This window comes from Coregonus clupeaformis, chromosome 6, assembly GCF_020615455.1.
Source record: "Coregonus clupeaformis isolate EN_2021a chromosome 6, ASM2061545v1, whole genome shotgun sequence".
NCBI classification, from domain to species: Eukaryota; Metazoa; Chordata; class Actinopteri; order Salmoniformes; family Salmonidae; genus Coregonus; species Coregonus clupeaformis.
Window position 1 is genome coordinate 829,185 of NC_059197.1, and position 20,816 is coordinate 850,000.

A 20,816-nucleotide genomic window follows, 5' to 3' on the forward strand; every position below is an offset into this window, starting at 1 on the left:
ATTTAAATCTATTTATTCCTACCTCATGCGCTCAACCTGAAAGGATGGGACATCACCACTTAACACACCCTGTAACTATTCTGATGTCAAGTCTCGCACACCCAAATACCTCTCTGCAGGTGCTACCACAACCTCAATTGTCTTCGACTTACGTTCCATCCCTGCAGTACAATTAAAAACCATTGCTATAAATGCTAAAAATCGAATCTTACTGAAACATATATGACTTGTTGGCCTATCCCTCTGTACTGGTACATATCTACTACTCTCACCACTCCTCCCCCTTGACACATCTTCCTCTACTTTCTTCACTGCCTCAGTATATGACAACTTCTTCACTACTCTTACCCTGGAAACCTCAACCTGCCTCTCTCGCACAGGACATTTCTGATCCCCAGCCCCTACAATTAGCACATACCACTACTTTCCCCAATGCTACACATTCCTTTGTCTCATGCCCTTCTGCACACTTCTCACACCTTGGAACCTCCCTCCTACACACTGCTGCCACATGCCCATAAGTTTGACACCTGTAACATTGTAATGTATTCGGCACATAAGCTCGTACAGGATAACTTGTATATCCTAACTTCACTTTGTCGGGCAAAGACTCAATTTCAAAACTCAAAAGAACACACAATGACTCTTCTGTTTCCCCACTCTCACCACCCTGTTTGCGTCGCACCAAACAACGAGCATCACAAACACCGGGAATCTTCGTCAACTTTTACATTTACTGCTACCCAGTAATCACTCCTTTCAATGGCGCCCTTTTCTTGAGAGCAAAACAATTCACATTTCTTGCCCCCATTTCTTTAACTCCGAGCACCTTCTCCCTCTGACCAACAGAAACAAAAAGAATTATCACTAGACCACTTCTGGTTACCCTCACCGATTCCACTATACCCAATTATTTTTTCACCCACCCTGAAACCACAAATGGATCAGCCAAAAGGCAAGGGTCCACTTTTTCCAAAAACGTCATTCCTACTGTCACAGACTCATCTTTATCCTGACCCTCATCTTTACACCTACCACCTCTGATACTTCACCCTCATTCACTTCCATTTCTCCTCCTGTCTTCAGCTCACTCTGCTTACATTTTCTACCATTCTTCTTTAACAACACTTCTCCCTTTTTTCCGCCATTTTTAACCAACTCAAGCTCACAATCTTCCTCTCTCTCTCTCTTAGACCTCCTCTGCCTCTCTTTTTCCCTCCATTCCTCCTCCGTAATCCAAGTATACGTCTCCTTATGATAATACTGCACTTCTCCTAACATACATCTTGTTCTTGCTTTCTCAAGGGACGCCATTTACGAGGCTCTCCAACCAAATCTTTGTCTAACATTACTTCCAACGTACTCCTGGTTTGCACCAGTCTTCTATGGTATTTTGGGAATCACACAATTTTATGTGAATCCCGCCACCTACTGTTCGGGATGGAAACAGGATTCCCCAAAAACGGAATAAACGACCAAAAAACGACCACAAAATAAATCAATAAAACTTGTGCCGTACAGTTTATAACTGTGGCAATGAACGCAACAAAATCCACCTTTTTAACACACAGGGTATATTTTGTCTGGAGGCAAACATTTACACTACAGGCTGTGGCGCATCAACTACCATATCTTCACCAGCATCACTTGTTTTCTTAATTATTTTCATCGCCTCTGAATAGGAGATTCGATTGCCCGCTCTAACTTTTGCCACCTCAATCTCCTTCACCCTTACAGGGCACTCCAGGAACTGAGGATCATGATCCCCACCACAATTGCAACACCGTGGTCCTTCTACACACCGTTCTTCAGTATACTCTGTCCGTCTGTTGAAACATGGCCAAATCCTTTACAATTCTTACACTGCAGTGGTTTGGGAACAAAAGCTCTTACAGCGTATCTTACATAACCAAGCTTCACATGCGTAGGTATTTGCTCTTTATCAAAAAACAACAGGACGACAGGCTTTCTTCTTTAACTCCATTCACCCAGCGGGTCAGACGCCGGGCACCAACCACACCAGGAATTATTTTCAGGTATTCAACTTGAACATCCGTCGTCACTCCTGAGATGACTCCTTTGACTCTGAAGTTCAAAACACCTTCTGTTGTCCGGATTATTTTGAGGCCCACTGCAATCTTCCTCTGTTCTTCAGAAATACAATAAATCAAAATAAGACCACTCCTGGTCACTCTGACAGACTCCACTTTTCCAAGTGCATACTTCACCATTTTCGACACCTCAAACGGGTATCCCACATATGCATATTGTCTTGGAAATTCTAATCAATAATGAGGAGAGACTAGGTCAATCACCAATCAGGATATTACTTTATTCAAAATGTATTAATAAGGCAGCAGGTCACGCCACCCACACCCGTGAATATAGTGAGTGCTCTGCAATAATGAGGCTGGTCGACCCAACACTCTTGAGTGTTGGGCCGAGAGCTCTGACATACAAAGAATACAAAGATATTTTACAGCACGATACACCCTCTTAGTCTACATGACAAACAGCAGATGTGTAGAATGGGTCAAAAGGTTAGGATTTGTATGACAGAAATGAATAATTCCCAGCAGACAGTATCTGCTGTGAAGACTGTTCTCATTGTATGGAAACTAGGGTTTGGCCCCCCAAGACAAGGTTCTTATCAACTATTCATAACAGATCTCGTCCCTGGTACCTTACACATACAGACACCAATTCAGTCTATGAAAAAGCAGGCTCAGTCAGACTGGAGACATCTCCCTCACACACCATTAATCATGAAATGGAATGTGGTTGTTGGTTTTATCACCTAGCCATTCATAAATCAATTGTCAGCTCCAGATACCCCTATCTCGCCTAGACTAGCTGCTGGGAGCTGGAGGAGAAACCATCCCTTTACAAAAACAAAGCATTAGTAGAACAGTATATAATTGTTAACTATTAATATTAAACAAAGCAGGTAAACATGTTACATCCTTACTCAACAAACGCATCCCAACAAGAAGCGATTCCTTATCATTCATACACGTATCCTCCACTCCAATTTTAGACAATTTCCTTTTTGTTCCAGCTTTTGATACTACTGTTGTCCATTCAGAACATTCGTCTTCACCAACTTTGCTCGACGTGCTACTTGATTTGAACTCAGCATCCACTTCTGCCATCTTCTCAGTCGGAGTCACCTCCCGCTAACCCCATCTCCTCACTCTGAGTTAGCGGGATGTTGTAAAAATGGTGTGTAGATTATTTTTCTTCTTCTTTGGTATTATGGCAGTCCGCAAACAAATGTTATAGGTACATGTCGCCACCTACTGTATTGTCTGTGTATCAGCCTACTTTTCTGTAGTATGAATTCATTACACTTTGTGAAAAAATGGCCCTACCCTGCACTCATTAAAACCTCACCACTATTCCACTACTTTGGCCCTATCTTATCCTTCTCCAGGCCAGCAGCCTGGGAGGACAGAACACTATCATTCAAAACATCTTGTAATTCTTCTGCAGTAAAATCTCGCACACCCAAGTACTTCTCTGCAACTGCCATCACAACATCTATCCTCTGTGTTTTACGTTCCATTCCTGCGGTACAATTGACAACCATGGCCATGAACGCCAAAAAAACAACCTTACTGAAGCACATGTTATTCCTATCACTCTCTATTGGTCTCGGCCTACTCACATGGATCCTCTTAGGATCCTCACCCTGGATTCATCTTCCTCTATTACTCTCTTCACTGCCTCAGCATACAACACCTTCTGCACTACTCTGATCCTGGCAACCTTAACTTGACTTTCTCTCACCAGACACCTCTGATCTCCAGCACTATGGGTACCCCTACAGTTTACACACACAACTTTTCCCACTGATACTACACATTCCTTTGTCTCATGTCCTCCTGCACCCTTCTCACATCTAGGAATATCCTACACACTGCTGCCACATGACCATAAGCTTGACACCTAAAACACCGTAATGGATTCGGGACAAAAGCTCTCACGGGATAGCTGACACATCCTAACTTGATTTTATCTGGTAAAGACTCTGCATCAAAACTCAGTAGTACAGGCAGTGTCTTCTCTGTTTTACCAAGCTGTCCATCGGGTCTGCATCGCACCAAACAGAGGGAGTCACAAACACAGGGAATCTTCAACTTCAGTTGATCCTCCTTAACACTTGTGCATTCCCCCATTCCGTATTTACTTATAATATGCTCCACTTTTCAAAATGTTTTCCTGTCCACCATCCTATCCCCACCTCATGGCCACTGGTGTGTTTTCAAATTTTAACATTTTACAAAGCTAATAACATAGAGTTTCTAAACCCAGAGGCGCAACATCGCAAGACTTCCAGGAACGCTTGCGAAACAGACCAAGCAGACCAGGCCGGGATTTGGTTTTTGAGAAGTCAACAAGAGAAGTGGTAAAATTATTCTAAAATTGAACATTTTAAATTCAATTTGACAAGAACACAAAAGCAGTCTTGGGCCGCTCCATGGGTGTGGCAAAGGACCCTCTAACTCAGCTGGTGCAGGGCTGCTGGGGCCCATCCATTGGCGCTGAATACGATGCCAGAGGCTGGCCACGGCTGGAGGTGGTAGCTCGCCTACTGCGGCGGAGGATGGTGGCACACCAGCCACAACTGTCGTCGGCAGATCACTGGCTGCGGCTGAGGTTGGTGACTCTCTCAAATCAAATCAAATCAAATGTTATTTGTCACATACAGTTTGTTTAGCAGATGTTATTGCGGGTGTAGCGAAATGCTTGTGCTTCTAGCTCTGACAGTGCAGTAATATCTAACAAGTAATATCTAACAATTTCACAACATACAGTTGAAGTCGGAAGTTCACATACACTTAGGTTGGAGTCATTGAAACTCGTTTTTCAATCACTCCACAAATTTCTTGTTAACAAACTATAGTTTTGGCAAGTCGGTTAGGACATCTAATTTGTGCATGACACAAGTCATTTTTCCAACAATTGTTTACAGACAGATTATTTCACTTATAATTCACTGTATCACAATTCCAGTGGGTCAGAAGTCTACATACACTAAGTTGACTGTGCCTTTAAACAGCTTGGAAAATTCCAGAAAATGATGTCATGGCTTTAGAAGCTTCTGATAGGCTAATTGACGTCATTTGAGTCAATTGGAGGTGTACCTGTAGATGTATTTCAAGGCCTACCTTCAAACTCAGTGCCTCTTTGCTTGACATCATGGGAAAATGAAAAGAAATCAGCCAAGACCTCAGAAAGAAAATGTAGAACTCCACAAGTCTGGTTCATCCTTGGGAGCAATTTCCAAACACCTGAAGGTACCGCGTTCATCTGTACAAACAATCAGGAACACAAAGGACACCTGTGATTAGGGCAGAAGGAGAGGAAAAACACAAATACACATACAGGATACCTGTATCTGTAACAGCAATTTCCAAACGCCTGAAGGTACCATGTTCATCTGTACAAACAATAGTACGCAAGTATAAACACCATGGGACCACGCAGCCGTCATACCGCTCAGGAAGGAGACGCATTCTGTCTCCTAGAGATTAACGTACTTTGGAGCGAAAAGTGCAAATCAATCCTAGAAAAACAGCAAAGGATCTTGTGAAGATGCTGGAGGAAACAGGTACAAAAGTATCTATATCCACAGTAAAACGAGTCCTATATCGACATAACCTGAAAGGCCGCTCAGCAAGGAAGAAGCCACTGCTCCAAAACCGCCATAAAAAAGCCAGACTACGGTTTGCAACTGCACATGGGGACAAAGATCATACTTTTTGGAGCAATGTCCTCTGGTCTGATGAAACAAAAATAGAACTGTTTGGCCATAATGACCATTGTTATGTTTGGAGGAAAAAGGGGGTAGCTTGCAAGCCGAAGAACACCATCCCAACCGTGAAGCACGGGGGTGGCAGCATCATGCTGTGGGGGTGCTTTGCTGCAGGAGGGACTGGTGCACTTCACAAAGTAGGAAAATTGTGTGGATATATTGAAGCAACATCTCAAGACATCAGTCAGGAAGTTAAAGCTTGGTCGCAAATGGGTCATCCAAATGTACAATGATCCCAAGCATACTGCCAAAGTTGTGGCAAAATGGCTTAAGGACAACAAAGTCAAGGTATTGGAGTGGCCATCACAAAGCCCTGACCTCAATCCTATAGAGAATTTGTGGGCAGAACTGAAAAAGAGTGTGGGAGCAAGGAGGCCTACAAACCTGACTCAGTTGCACCAGCTCTGTCAGGAGGAATAGGCCAAAATTCACCCAACTTATTGTGGGAAGCTTGTGGAAGGCTACCTGAAACGTTTGGCCCAAGTTAAACAATTTAAATGCAATGCTACCAAATACTAATTGAATGAATGTAAACTTCTGACCCACTGGGAATGTGATGAAAGAAATAAAAGCTGAAATAAATAATTCTCTCTACTATTATTCTGACATTTCACATTCTTAAAATAAAGTGGTGATCCTAACTGACCTAAGACAGGGAACTTTTACTAGGAATAAATGTCAGGAATTGTGAGTTTAAATGTATTTGGCTTAGGTGTATATGAACTTCCGACTTCAACTGTATACCCAATGCACACAAATCTAAGTAAGGAATGGAATTAAGAATATATACATATATGGACAAGCAATGAAAGAGCGGCATGGACTAAGATACTGTAGAATATTATAGAATACAGTACATACATATGAGAAGAGTAATGCAAGATATGTAAACATTATTAAAGTGACAAGTGTTCAATTTCTTAAAATGGCCAGTGATTTCAATAGGCAGCAGCAGCCTCTAATGTGCTAGTGATGGCTATTTAACAGTCTGATGGCCTTGAGATATAAGCTTTTTTTCATTCTCTCAGTCCCAGCTTTGATGCACCTGTACTGACCTCGCCTTCTGGATGATAGCGGGTTGAACAGGCAGTGGTTCGGGTGGTTGATGTCCTTGATTATCTTTTTGATCTTCCTGTGACATCGGGTGCTGTAGGTGTCCTGGAGGGCGGGTAGTTTGCCCCCGGTAATGCGTTGAGCAGACCGCACCACCCTCTGTAGAGCCCTGCGGTTGTGGGCGGTGCAGTTGCCGTACCAGGCGGTGATACAGCCCGACAGGATGCTCTCAATTGTGCATCTGTAAAAGTTTGTGAGGGTTTTAGGTGCCAAGCCAAATTTCTTCAGCCTCCTGAGGTTGAAGAGGCTCTGTTGCGCCTTCTTCACCACACTGCCTGAGTGGGTGGACAATTTCAGTTTGTCAGTGATGTGTATGCCAAGGAGCTTGAAGCTTTCCAACTTCTCCCCTGCGGTCCCGTTGATGTGGATAGGGGGGTGCTCCCTCTGCTGTTTCCTGAAGTCCACAATCATCTCCTTTGTTTTGTTGACGTTGAGTGAGAGGTTATTTTCCTTGCACCACACTCCCAGAGCCCTCACCTCCTCCCTGTAGGCTGTCTCGTCATTGTTGGTAATCAAGCCTACTACTCTTGTGTCGTCTGCAAACTTGATGATTGAGTTGGAGGTGTGCTTGGCCACGCAGTCATGGGTGAACAGGGAGTACAGGAGGGGGCTGAGCACGCACCCTTGTGGGGCCCCAGTGTTGAGGATGGCTCTCATGTTGGAGCAGGTGGGGACCCCTGGGCAAGGCCCATTAGGGATCCGGAGGCAGGGGCCAGCTGGTCCCCAGAGATGAAGTCAGGTGGTTCCCCAGGTGTGAGGGCCAGAGGGTCTTCCAGTGCAGGAGGTGGATGGCCTTCCAGAACTGGAGACAGCAGGCCCTCTGGGTCAGGGAAAGGTGGTTCCCCCAGGTCAAGGGGCTGAGAGCCTAGCAAGGCAGGAAACTCAGAGCCTGACAGGGCAGGGGACTTGGAACCTACTACTAAGACTGAGGACTGCAAACCAGGTATGGGGGGAGGCTGTGAGCCTAGCTGAGCAGCAAACTTGCCTGGTGCTAGTCTAGGCTTTTGGGCACCGGGTCAGGATGGGGGCGGCTAACTGGCTAGGTGCAGGGACCGGACACCTAGAAGAGCAGATAACTCAGAACCTAGCGGGACGGGAGACCCAGGGCCTAGAACTAGGGCAGGAGGTTTGGCGTGTAGCGCTGAGGGAGCTGACTGCTTGCCGACTGAGGCTGGGGGCTGCGGACCAACTGAGGGTCCACAGGCTATGTGTTCTCTAGTGGGCTAGAGAACACATAGCCTGGCGGAGCAGTGGACTGAAGGCTGACTAGAGCTGGAGACGATGAAACTAGAATGGCTGAAGGCTGGGAGCCTAGTGCTGATAACGTTGGGCCTGACAGGGAAACTAACCCTTGACCTGACAGGGAAACTAACTCTGGACCTGCCATGGAAACTGACTCTGGACCTGACAGGAAAAGCGACTCTGGGCCTGACAGGGGCAACGACTGAGGTCTAGAATAGCAGTAGAGCTCTGGGCCACCTGGAGAAATACTGAGACTAGCGGGGAAGTAGCCTGATGACCCACCTGAGCTAGGGACTGAGGGCCGAATAGTGATGGAGACAGCAAATCTAATACAGCTGGAGACTGAGGACCTAGTGCTAGGGCCGAACAGGGCTGAGGACTGAGAACTTATCACAGGTAACTTGTTGCCTAACAGGGCAGGAGGCTGAAAGCCTGGTGTGCTAGGCAACTTCTAACCAACTAAGGCAGGGGGCTGCGATCTGAGCAGGGCAGGAGAATGTATACCTACAGACAGGGCACCTAACTTACAGCCTGGGAGGGCAGGTGGCTCTAAACCTGGTGGGATAAGTAACTGCATATCAACAAAAGCAGGGGGCTGCAATCCAAGCAGGGCAGGAGACTGCAGACCTGCAAACGGGCCAGCAAGGCAGGGGGCTCTAAGCCTGGCGGGCTAGGACGCTGCAAACCCAATCAGGCGGGAGTCTGCAGTCTGTGCAGGGCAGGATACTGCAGACCTGACGACAAAGTGAAAGTGGGTCCTAGCTGGGGAGGATACCTAGAGCCTACTAGTGCAGGGAACTGTAAACCTAGAACGGTAGAGGACTGGGGACCTAGCACTATGGCAGGGATCCATGAACCTAAGTCAGAACAGTGTGAACCTACAACTAGGGAACTCTGACCCTACCGGGAAGGAAGGGAATTCTGACCCTACCAGGAAGGAAGGGAACTCTGACGCTACCGTGGAGGCAGGGATCTCTAACTCTGACCTTACCCCTACCGTGGGGGCAGGGAACTCTGACCCTACCATGGAGGCAGATAACTAGACAGCTAGGTTAGGGGGGATATCAGGGGTGACTTCTGGTGGGTCACCCAGGGTGATGTCTGGCGGGTTCCCTGAGGCAAGGTCTGGAAGGTCTGGAGGTAGCAGGACCCTCGGGATTGGAACTAGCACGATGCTGGCAGGTGGGCTGGAGAGGCCTCAATGTCCTGGCTGCACTTGACATCTGCTGAAGCTGCAGACTGTGGCTCCATCCTAGGAATAGGCGAAGAATACACCGCTGGCTTGGGCTCTGGGCCAGGAGCAGAAGAGGCAGGTGGAGACTTCATGGTTGAAGGTTCCAGGGCAGCAGACAGTCAAACCTCGGACACCCAAGCGTCTGCCTCGACCTCTCAGGGAATCCCCACAAGGAGGAGAGGACGACTCCTCAACAGCAACCAGAACGGGCCCCATGGCAGTGGCTGGCTGTGGCTCCACGATTGGAGCGGTAGTCTCCTTAACTATGGCTAGTCAAGGCTCTGGCTGAGGGGGGTGCAGACCTTGGTGTGGTGGACTGTTCCCTCTGGAGTTGTCTTCATCTGCTGGGGAGCTACGCTGCTCTGGGGAGCAGAAGGGGACCCGGCACTCCCATGCCTCTGGCCGGGGGGGCCTAGAGGGACGTCGGTCGGCAGAGCAGCAGTTGGACCATCTCGGGGGGAGGTGGCACTCTCAACACTCTGGTAGATACAAAGTAGTCTCCAGCCGGGGGGGCTTGGAGCAACGCCGATCTGGTAAATAGCTGGGCCACCTCGGGATGGCCGGGAGGGAGTAGTGTCTCTCAGGGGAGTAGCCGGGCCGACACGGGGAGTACAGGCAGTGGCACTCCCATATCGGAGATGATGTCTCTAGCCGGGGGCCTCTAGCCCTGCTCCAGACGAGACCTGGAGCAGGGCTGGTCGACGGTACGATGAGAATGTAATGCCTCGCAGCTCATCTTCCTCTGGGATGCGACGGCTTTGTGTGTGTGGTGTGGGTTTTGACAGCAGCCCCATACGGCTTAGGGATGCAGGGTAAATCATATGTATCCTGGGGTGCGGAAACAGGTAATATTCGGCTAATTATGCAATCCTACCTGAAGCTGGTCAGAAATCCGGCTAAATGAAGGACAATGTAAAAACGGCTAGCTGGAGCTCATCTGAGCAGTTGGCTTCTGATCCCTCATTCTAACTTGGGTTCTGACCATCTACAGCAGGGTTCTTCAATTCCGGTCCTGGAGGGCCGAAACACTTCTGTTTTTATTTATACCTGGTAGTTAATTGCACTCACCCAGGTCTGAATTAGCCCCTGATTAGAAGGAGAGGATGAAAAACAGAGGTGTTTCGGCCCTCCAGGACCGGAATTGAAGAACCCTGATCTACAGGATGTCCAGTAAGAACAAGGCGGATCCTTCTCCTTCCAGGGTTTTATTCCTTTCCTTCGTCACCACCACACATTAGGCACACACTTCTGGTATTTATAATGGATCTTGGAATGACTTGAAATCTTAATTGTTGTGATTATTTCGATGCACGCACAACATTCAGGTATTTGTGTTAATATCAACAATAAAAAAGACCTCAGAAACCGTGTGTCTTCTCTCTTCTCCAAGCGCTCTGATTGGTTGGGAATTTTTACATTTACATTTACGTCATTTAGCAGACGCTCTTATCTAGAGCGACTTACAAATTGTTGCCATCAACTTATGATAGCCAGTGGGACAACCACTTTATGAGGGAGTGGGGGAGGGGGGGTAGAAGGATTACTTTTATACTATTCCAGGTATTCCTTAAAGAGGTAGGGTTTCAAGAGTCTACGGAAGGTGGTCAGTGACTCCGCTGTCCTAGCGTCATGGGGGAGCTTGTTCCACCATTGGGGTGCCAGAGCAGCAAATAGCTTTGACTGGGCTGAGTGGGAACTGTGCTTCCGTAGAGGTAGGGGGATAGCAGGCCAGAGGTGGATGAACGTAGTGCCCTCGTTTGGGTGTAGGGTCTGTTCAGAGCCTGAAGGAAAGGAGATGCCGTTCCCCTCACAGCTCCGTAGGCAAGCACCATGGTCTGTAGTAGATGCGAGCCTCAACTGGAAGCCAGTGGAGTGTGCGGAGGAGCGGGGTGACATGAGAGAACTTGGGAAGGTTGAACACCAGACGGGCTGCAGCGTTCTGGATAAGTTGTATGGGTTTAATGGCACAGGCAGGGAGCCCAGGCAACAGCGAGTTGCAGTAATCCAGACGGGAGATGACAAGTGCCTGGATTAGGACCTGTGCCGCTTTCTGTGTAAGGTAGGGTCGTACTCTGCGAATGTTATAGAGCATGAACCTGCAGGATCGGGTCACCGCTTTGATGTTAGCGGAAAACGACAGGGTGTTGTCCATGATCACGCCAAGGTTCTTTGCACTCTGGGAGGAGGACACAATGGAGTTGTCAACCGTGATGGCGAGATCATGGAGCGGGCAGTCCTTCCCCGGGAGGAAGAGCAGCTCCATCTTGCCTAGGTTTAGCTTGAGGTGGTGATCCGACATCCACACTGATATGTCTGCCAGACATGCAGAAATGCGATTCGCCACCTGGTTATCAGAAGGGGGAAAGGAGAAAATGAATTATGTGTCGTCTGCGTAGCAATGATAGGAGAGACCATGTGAGGATATGACAGAGCCAAGTGACTTGGTGTATAGAGAGAATAGGAGAGGCCCTAGAACTGAGCCCTGGGGGATAACAGTGGTGAGAGCACGTGGTGCAGAGACAGATTCTCGCCACGCCACCTGGTAGGAGCGACCTGTCAGGTAGGACGCAATCCAAGAGTGAGCAGCGCCGGAGATGCCCAACTGGGAGAGGGTGGAGAGGAGGATCTGATGGTTCACAGTATCAAAGGCAGCAGATAGGTCTAGAAGGATAAGAGCAGAGGAGAGAGAGTTAGCTTTAGCAGTGTGGAAAGCCTCCGTGACACAGAGAAGAGCAGTCTCAGTTAAATGACCAGTCTTGAAACCTGACTGATTTGGATCAAGAAGGTAATTCGGAGAGAGATAGCAGGAGAGTTGGCTAGAGACGGCACGCTCAAGAGTTTTGGAGAGAAAAGAAAGAAGGGATACTGGTCTGTAGTTGTTGACATCAGAGGGATCGAGTGTAGGTTTTTTGAGGAGGGGTGCAACTCTCGCTCTCTTGAAGACAGAAGGGACATGGCCAGCGGTCAAGGATGAGTTGATGAGCGAGGTGAGGTGAGGGAGAAGGTCTCCGGAAATGGTCTGGAGAAGAGAGGAGGGGATAGGGTCAAGCGGGCAGGTTGTTGGGCGGCCGGCCGTCACAAGTCGCAAGATTTCATCTGGAGAGAGAGGGGAGAAAGAAGTCAAAGCATAGGGTAGGGCAGTGTGAGCAGGACCAGCGGTGTCATTTGACTTAATAAATGAGGATTGGATGTCGTCAACCTTCTTTTCAAAATGGTTGACGAAGTCATCCACAGAGAGGGAGGAGGGAGGGGAAGGAGGAGGAGGATTCAGCAGGGAGGAGAAGGTGGCAAAGAGCTTCATAGGGTTAGAGGCAGAGGCTTGAAATAGCAGCGCTATGACGGGTGAGTGACAACTAAGTTAGACTGCGCAGCCAAACTAACGGGACTTAAGGGAAACTAAGGGGACTGTGAGGGGAAGTTAGGTAGAGAGGAGGGGAGCAGGATGGCTTTTTTTACAAGCCCGTTGTTTAGACTTGTATTGAAAATCTGCAGATAAACTCAAGTGAAGCTCACCATTGATGGATTGATTGCTTGATTGCTTGGCACATTTTCTGTATTTAAATAATTAATTAATAAAGTCAAAATTATATCAACAATTAATTTACTGGCACTAAGCCACAGATGAATAGTTAGTGTTGTAAACTAATGTAAAAGCACGAGTTTATTTCCACTAACAGAAGTACTACCTTTATTGGCCACCAGATGGCGGTACAGGACTGGTCCTTTCTTTGTTCAGTTACCAAATCATTCTCTCATACCTCTGAAGTCATTGCCAGATGATGACGCTGCAGCAAAACTCAGTGAGCACCCTTTTGAGATGATTCTACCTGCCTTGCTGTTTTGAATGGTAATATGAAGAAAGTGAGATCTGTAGGTTTCATATTCAGTTGGAGGTGCCACATATTGAAGAACAGAAATATCTCCCAAAAATTCCACCTTTGAGGGACTACCCGTTTATATTTATCATACCTATCCCATACTTGTGAGTTATGTTGATATTGAAAAGTGAGTCGTTCCACCGATTCGGTGCCTTTTGAAAAGTGTAGCCTTACTTGGTAAAAAAATAATAAAGTTTGATTTCATCTAATTTTAACATTCTGCATAAAGAGTGCATGTTCAATTTCATAAAATACATGTTTTCCCATCTCAAGAGGTTCAATAGAAAAAAGACTATAGTAAGTTCCTATTCAGTGCCAAATTAAGTAACAGGGTTGACTGTAACAGGGTTGACTGTAACAGGGTTGATGATTTCTTTGTCAATCATCCATACATCCCCTTGTGACAGGGGGAATGGAAGCTTGTTGTGTGCAACAGGGAGTGGCAATTGAATGCAAGCTTCACATTTTTAAAAATAATTGTTCAAACATTTTTAGCCTAACTTCTATGAGTTACGGGGTTGACTTGTTATGCTCAAACCGCTCCGTCTTCCACCACAAGGGGGGGTATACAGAAGATAGCCATATTTGGTAAAAGACCAAGTCCATATTATGGCAAGAACAGCTCAAATAAGCAAAGAGAAAAGACAGTCCATCATTACTTTAAGACATGAAGGTCAGTCAATATGGAAAATGTCAAGAACTTTGAAAGTTTCTTCAAGTGCAGTTGCAAAAACCATCAAGGGCTATGATGAAACTGGCTCTCATGAGGACCGCCACAGGAATGGAAGACCCAGAGTTACCTCTGCTGCAGAGGATATGTTCATTAGAGTTACCAGCCTCAGAAATTGCAGCCCAAATAATGCTTCAAAGAGTTCAAGTCACAGACACATCTCAACCTCAACTGTTCAGAGGGGACTGTGTGAATCAGGCCTTCATGGTCGAATTGCTGCAAAGAAACCACTACTAAAGGACACCAATAAGAAGACGAGACCTGCTTGGGCCAAGAAACACGAGCAATGGACATTAGACTGGTGGAAATTTGTCCTTTGGTCTTTGTGAGACGCGGTGTGGGTGAACGGATGATCTCCGCATGTGTAGTTCCCACCGTAAAGCATGGAGGAGGAGGTGTTATGGTGTTGGGGTGCTTTGCTGGTGACACTGTCTATGATTTATTTAGAATTCAAGGCACACTTAACCAACATGGCTACCACAGCATTCTGCAGTGATACGCCATCCCATCTGGTTTGGGCTTAGTAGGACTATCATTTGTTTTTCAACAAGACAATGACCCAACACACCTCCAGGCTGTGTAAGGGCTATTTTACCAACAAGGAGAGTGATGGAGTGCTGCATCAGATGACCTGGCCTCCTCAATCCCCCGACCTCAATCCAATTGAGATGGTTTGGGATGAGTCGGACAGCAGAGTGAAGGAAAAGCAGCCAACAAATGCCAAGCATATGTGGGAACTCCTTCAAGACTGTTGGAAAAGCATTCCAGGTGAAGCTGGTTGAGAGAATGCCAAGAGTGTGCAAAGCTGTCATCAAGGCAAAGGGTGGCTACTTTGAAGAATCTCAAATATAAAATATATTTTTATTTGTTGAACACTTTTTTGGTTACTACATGATTCCATATGTGTTATTTCATAGTTTTGATGTCTTCGCTATTATTCTACAATGTAGAAAATATTAAAAATAAAGAAAAACCCTTGAATGAGTAGGTGTGTCCAAAATGTTGACTGGTACTGTATACCCTGCATTAGTATGATAGCAAAATCAATGGAAGATCGATGAACGAGGAACTTGAAACTTTGTACAATGAGGAACGTTGACCTTTGCTGTATGTATGGTTGATGATGGGTGGGCTATGGAGTCATCCTGAGCTGCACAGCAGGTGTGAAGAGGTCTCTACAATGCAGTGATTTTGTATGTGTGTGCGTGCGTGCGTGTTGGGTAGAAACTCTATTTCCTACATTTCCTTGTGGCCAGGGTGGGGACGGGAAGCCCATGGTCATTTCCACCCTTTAGCTCGTCTGAGAAGGGCAAAGGTCACATTCGTCATAGCCATAACCTTGCTCACTCTAACTGCTGTGACCTCTCACTCACTTTCTCTCTCACAACATACACACACATATAAAACACAGATTCATTCTCACTGTATTGTGAACCCACTTACAGTATATCTTGCTCTCTAACATAAACGTACAGGGACACACACACTAACAAAGTCCCTCACAGGCAACTAAATCATTTTATAATAATAATATGCCATTTAGCAGACGCTTTTATCCAAAGCGACTTACAGTCATGCGTGCATACATTTTTGTGTATGGTGGTCCCGGGGATCGAACCCACTACCTTGGCGTTACAAGCACCGTGCTCTACCAGCTGAGCTACAGAGGACCATTTTGAGATATCAAAGCCGGTCAGGTGTTCTATCCTTAGTTTTTCCTGGCACAATTACAATCTCTGTGTGTGCATGTGTGTTTGTATTAGATTTGAGTGATTGCTGTATATGTGTGCGTTGTGTGACCAGGTGACACAGTCATGGTGGCTTAGAGCCATGCTCTCCATTTTGGAATATACTCTCTGGCCTCCCAGTACTGGTGAAAATCGCTCTACTAGCCATAGATAGAACTGCATGACCAATTCCACAACTTTGAAAATGTATTTCCTTCCTACCTCCCTTGATGAACACTGATCTACCACAACAGGATTGTTGAAAGCTATCCATTCACCTATCCATATGTCTTGGATCTGAGACATACAAATAACGCTGCTACACAAACATGGATTTGGAAGGTAAATGCACTTTAATTACAATCCACACCTGCTGGCAGCCCAAGACGAATGGAAGGAGAGAGATGACAAATAGAGCAAAGTAAAACAGTGAGACAAACCACAGTACAAAAAAAACCAATATCAATATGTACAACATATATACAACAGAGCTATTTTACACAAAGGTATAAAAAACATCTTACATCTTTGACAACCACAGTGTGTTACAGAGACCGCACAGGCAACAGTGTAATGTTTTAACTCAGTTCTCTCATGGTTCAAATGGATTGGGGTCAGGCTCTACTCTCTTTTCTAACATGTCCCTCTTTTTATTTAAAGGTTGCATTTATTGATACTTTTTTTAAATAGTTTGCTCCTTCAGTCATTTTCTCATTTTCTCCTGGCAACAGGCATGAAGGTCTGTAATCCTAATCATACACACACCTCACACAGACACACAGACACACACCTCGCACAGACACACACAGACACAAAGACATACACACATACAACAATTATACCACAGTTTATCCTTCAATAATTAATGTGGAAATGGACTAATTGGAATTAAAACCACTTTGCCCTTCCCTCCCATTGGTTGCTGCCCAGCCCAGGAGGCCACAGTGCAGGGCTGCAGTCCCTGTAGAGGTCCAGTTACAGACGTCAGTGACAGGCCATACAAGCCTTCCAGGGCAGCCAGGGCAGTGGGGTGCCTACAGAGGGACATTAACACCTAGGGAATGGCTCAAAGGACTCCTCACAGTTGTTCCCGTCTACATGAGTCCCCATACAACACAGAGACACTCAGACACAGGCCAGACTCTAACTCAAGGCCAACCCTCATAAGATTAGCTCCAGGGTCAGCAGTTCAGAAGGGCATGATGTAATAAGTCAGAGGTAAAAGTTCCCCGCCATGCTGTTTCTTGATGTTGGCGAGGTCGGTCCCCAAAATAGATCTGCTTAGCTACCTTGTAGGCCCAGCATTCTACACCAATAATATATGCCATTTAGCAGATGACAATCTCAGCTCACAAAAGATGAGGAGTCAACTCAGAGAGGGATGGGTCGGGGTGAGGTCATCACCACAGGAACCGATGCAGCATGGCACGGCGCCGGGGTCCAGGGCCAGGGCCCGGTCAGAGAGAAGTGGGCGCAAAATAATAAAAGCCTCTGACAGTTGAAAGGTTCAAAGGTCACACCTCCAGTTCCTGGTTGTCTGAGTAGTGGAAGCGGTTGAGCTTCTCCCTCTCCAGGTTGGAGATGTCCTGTTTGGGGGCGTGGTTTGAGGATTTGAGTGCAGGGGAGGGGTGTGAGGGGGCCGGGGAGGGGGGTAGAGTGAGCTCGATCTCTTCGCAGCAGCGCGGTACAGGGACAGGGGTCTGGGTGGTGGTGAGGGGGGTGAGAGGGGGCAGGAGGGGCGCGGGACGGTCTAGGTTTCGGATGAGGGTGACGAACTCCCTCTGGTTGTTGATGCCCTCCTCCTGGGGCCCGCCCTGCGTCTTTTTCCGTCGTCGGTGGAGGCGGGAGAGGAAGAGGGCGCAGGCTGCGCAGCCGCACGCCATTACTAATACTGACACACCCACCAACACTATGTAGAGATTGACCCCTCCACGAGCTGGGTCTGACATGGCACCTAGTGAGAGACAGAGAGAGAGAAGGAAAGAGAGAGCGAGAGAGAGAGAGAGGGAGACATGTTAGTTAGTTAACAAACACACCTGTACACACACATCATGTAAAAAAAATCTAATCTCCGTAGTCCAACTACGACTCACCTGGACAGTGTTGGCCATGACAGGGGTCCTTAAGGCTTGTGCACTCATTACCATAGTAACCCTCGGGGCAGGCACACATGTACCCCCCCTTGGTGCTCTGACAGGGCACCCCCTGCTGGCATGGGTTGGGATTGCACAGATCCACCACCACCTGGAAAATATGAACAAGAACAAAATATGTGAGGAGGATACAGAAAACCAATGGGAAGATGATGTATCTAAGAATGGAGTCTGACCTCGCAGTACGTCCCTGAGTAGCCCATGGGACAGCTACACAGCTCCGCCCTGCCCTCCTTGTCCACACACTGGCCTCCGTGCTGACAGGGGGTGCTATCACAGGGACTGGGGCCAGTCTGGCAGTGCTTCCCAGAGAAACCAGGTACACACAGGCAGCGTGAGCCTGACACAGAGTCCTCACAGTGACCTCCATTTAGACATAATCCCTGGCAGCTGCTGTTCCCTAAAGAACAGCGAGAAATAGAGATCAGCACACTCAATCACACACACACACGCACACGCACGCACACACACACACACACACACACACACACACACACACACACACACACACACACACACACACACACACACACACACACACACACACACACACACACACACACACACACACACACACACACACACACACACACACACACACACACACACATACATACACACACACACACACACACACACCCATACAGGACCATCTTCCTCCATCCTTGACCTCATACTCACTGATGTCACAGTTAGGCCCCACCCAGCCTGACAGGCAATCGCACAGGTATCCACCAATCAGATTACGGCAGGAGCGGGCATGGACACACACATCCATCTCACACTCGTTGGTGTCTGTGGAGAGAGTTGGTAAGTAGAGAGAGAGAACACATCAATAAAATCACTGGTGGGGTCTCAGGACAATCTTTTAGCTTCCGCCAATTTACAGCAGCAGTCCTTTTGTAAGAGCCTGGCACAACTCACATCTACACTGTCACATATACAGAGAGCAATAAACCTTTTAAAAAGAGCAATAACACACATGCTAGACAACAATGACAAAGGCTGTGGTAACTGAAATGTTAGCCCAATAAAGTTAAATTAAGCCAGAGGCTGTGTGTGTGCGTGTGTGTGTCTCTGTGTGTGTGTCTCTATGTGTGTGTCTCTGTGTATGTGTCTCTATGTGTGTGTCTCTGTGTGTGTGTCTCTGTGTGTGTCTCTATGTGTGTGTCTCTGTGTGTGTCTCTATGTGTGTCTGTGTGTGTGTGTCTCTATGTGTGTCTGTGTGTGTGTGTGTCTCTGTGTGAGTGTCTCTATGTGTGTGTCTCTATGGGTGTGTCTCTATGTGTGTGTCTCTGTGTGTGTCTCTATGTGTGTGTCTCTATGTGTGTGTCTCTATGTGTGTGTCTCTATGTGTGTCTCTGTGTGTGTGTGTCTGTGTGTGTCTGTGTGTGGGCGTCTCATCTCCTATACGAGACCCAAGGGAGCTGAACCACTTCCAGTGTGGCTATAGAAGCAATCGTGCCTCTGTCACCTCCTCTACCAATCTCCAGAGTGTTGGAGCTGAGAGAAACCCCTCAGGGTGGTCTCTGGTAGCAGGGGGAAGAATGAGGGTGTGACACCATCAATGAGGAGACAGGAAGCTGTCAGGTAATAGAAACCCTGCTGCTGTCAGCACCATAAGGATTTACCACCAGGGGTGAGAAAGAGCAGAGAGATAGGGAACATTGACCCCTGTATGAACAGCCTGAAGACAGGGGATTCTCACTGATGTATTCTCACTGATCCATACAGTGAAGACAGACTCAGAGACAGAGAGAGAACTATGTAAAGTATATTCTCTGTGTGTGTACTGAGTCTGTTTTTCTCAGATGGAGGGTCAGGATTTTTGGGAACCTGTCCTGTGGGTCGGAGCTAAAGCCTGGGCTGTGGTGTGTGTGTGTTGAGTGCAAACAAGTGAATGTGAGCAATGTACTGCGAGCTATGAAGTGGAACTGTAGGGGATTATCAGTTGTCAGTGTGACATATCACTACAACACAGAGGTATATATATAAGACTGTCATCCTGAAATATGTCTCCACGGACCTTATGAGCCCCGAGCCTGTATGTGTGTGTATGTGTGTGTATGTGTATGTGTGTGTATGTGTATGTGTGTGTGTGTGCGTTTAACTTGATTCGATACAATACCCCCTACTGAAGTATCATCTGTCATTAGAACTAATATGCATTAGGGCTTTGGGGAATTCCTTCTCAATATGAGAGTACTTGGGCCTAATGGACATAGTGTAACATTGTACGCATACTGAGTTAGATCTGGTGGCTGGATTCTCTAGCTAGAAATGCTTTGTGTGGATATACTATGTATCTATACCGAAGAGATTTATTTTGTAGACTACTAGTGTTCCATAGCGTCCATCTTACTGACCTAGTTGGCAGGTTCTGCCAGTCCAGCCGGGGGGGCAGATGCACTGGAACCCCTCTGGAGACTCCTGGCACGTCGCGCCACGCCCACAAGGGTTTGAGTCACACTGCCGCACCGCTAAAAGGAGAGAGAAATCAATTAATTAACCAATTTATCAATAACATAGTTTGATCATACAGCCAACAATAAAATAACCAGTGATTCACACTTCAACATCACTGAAGAGAGATACAAATATGAATCAACCAAATAATCAACCAATTAATCAACCAACCAATTGTCAAGTCTGTGTGTTCAATGGGATTCTTACTTACCCTTATTTTTTAGGAATGTTTTTCCTATTATTGCTCATTTTATATGGTTGTTTCAGCTTTCTTATTTGCACGCATAATGAGTTGTTCTAGATTAGAGTTTCTGCAAAAAATGACTAGAATCTAAATGTAAAAATGTAAATGTGTGTGCAGTTGTAAGTATGTGTGTTAGCGATGCATGTGTATGTGTGAGTGTGTGTGTTCCTAATTGTTGCGTTGATATGTGGATGCTCCTGCGGGCTGTGTT

The 20,816-nt window shown here is 46.8% G+C and overlaps 1 protein-coding gene across 1 annotated transcript in view; it reads right to left on the reverse strand.

Annotated features, from left to right (window-relative positions):
- Positions 1-16,089: 16,089 nt before the first annotated feature.
- LOC121567369 (protein jagged-1b-like) overlaps positions 16,090-20,816 on the reverse strand; it is a 49,743-nt gene continuing 45,016 nt past the window's right edge. Inside the window, exons 9-13 of the mRNA XM_045217075.1 lie at positions 20,262-20,375; positions 18,577-18,690; positions 18,072-18,295; positions 17,836-17,986; positions 16,090-17,696 (exon numbers count right to left, since the gene is read on the reverse strand). Of these exons, the coding sequence (XP_045073010.1) occupies positions 17,257-17,696; positions 17,836-17,986; positions 18,072-18,295; positions 18,577-18,690; positions 20,262-20,375 (1,043 nt within the window). The 3' untranslated portion in view covers positions 16,090-17,256. The remainder of the gene's footprint in view (positions 17,697-17,835; positions 17,987-18,071; positions 18,296-18,576; positions 18,691-20,261; positions 20,376-20,816) is intronic.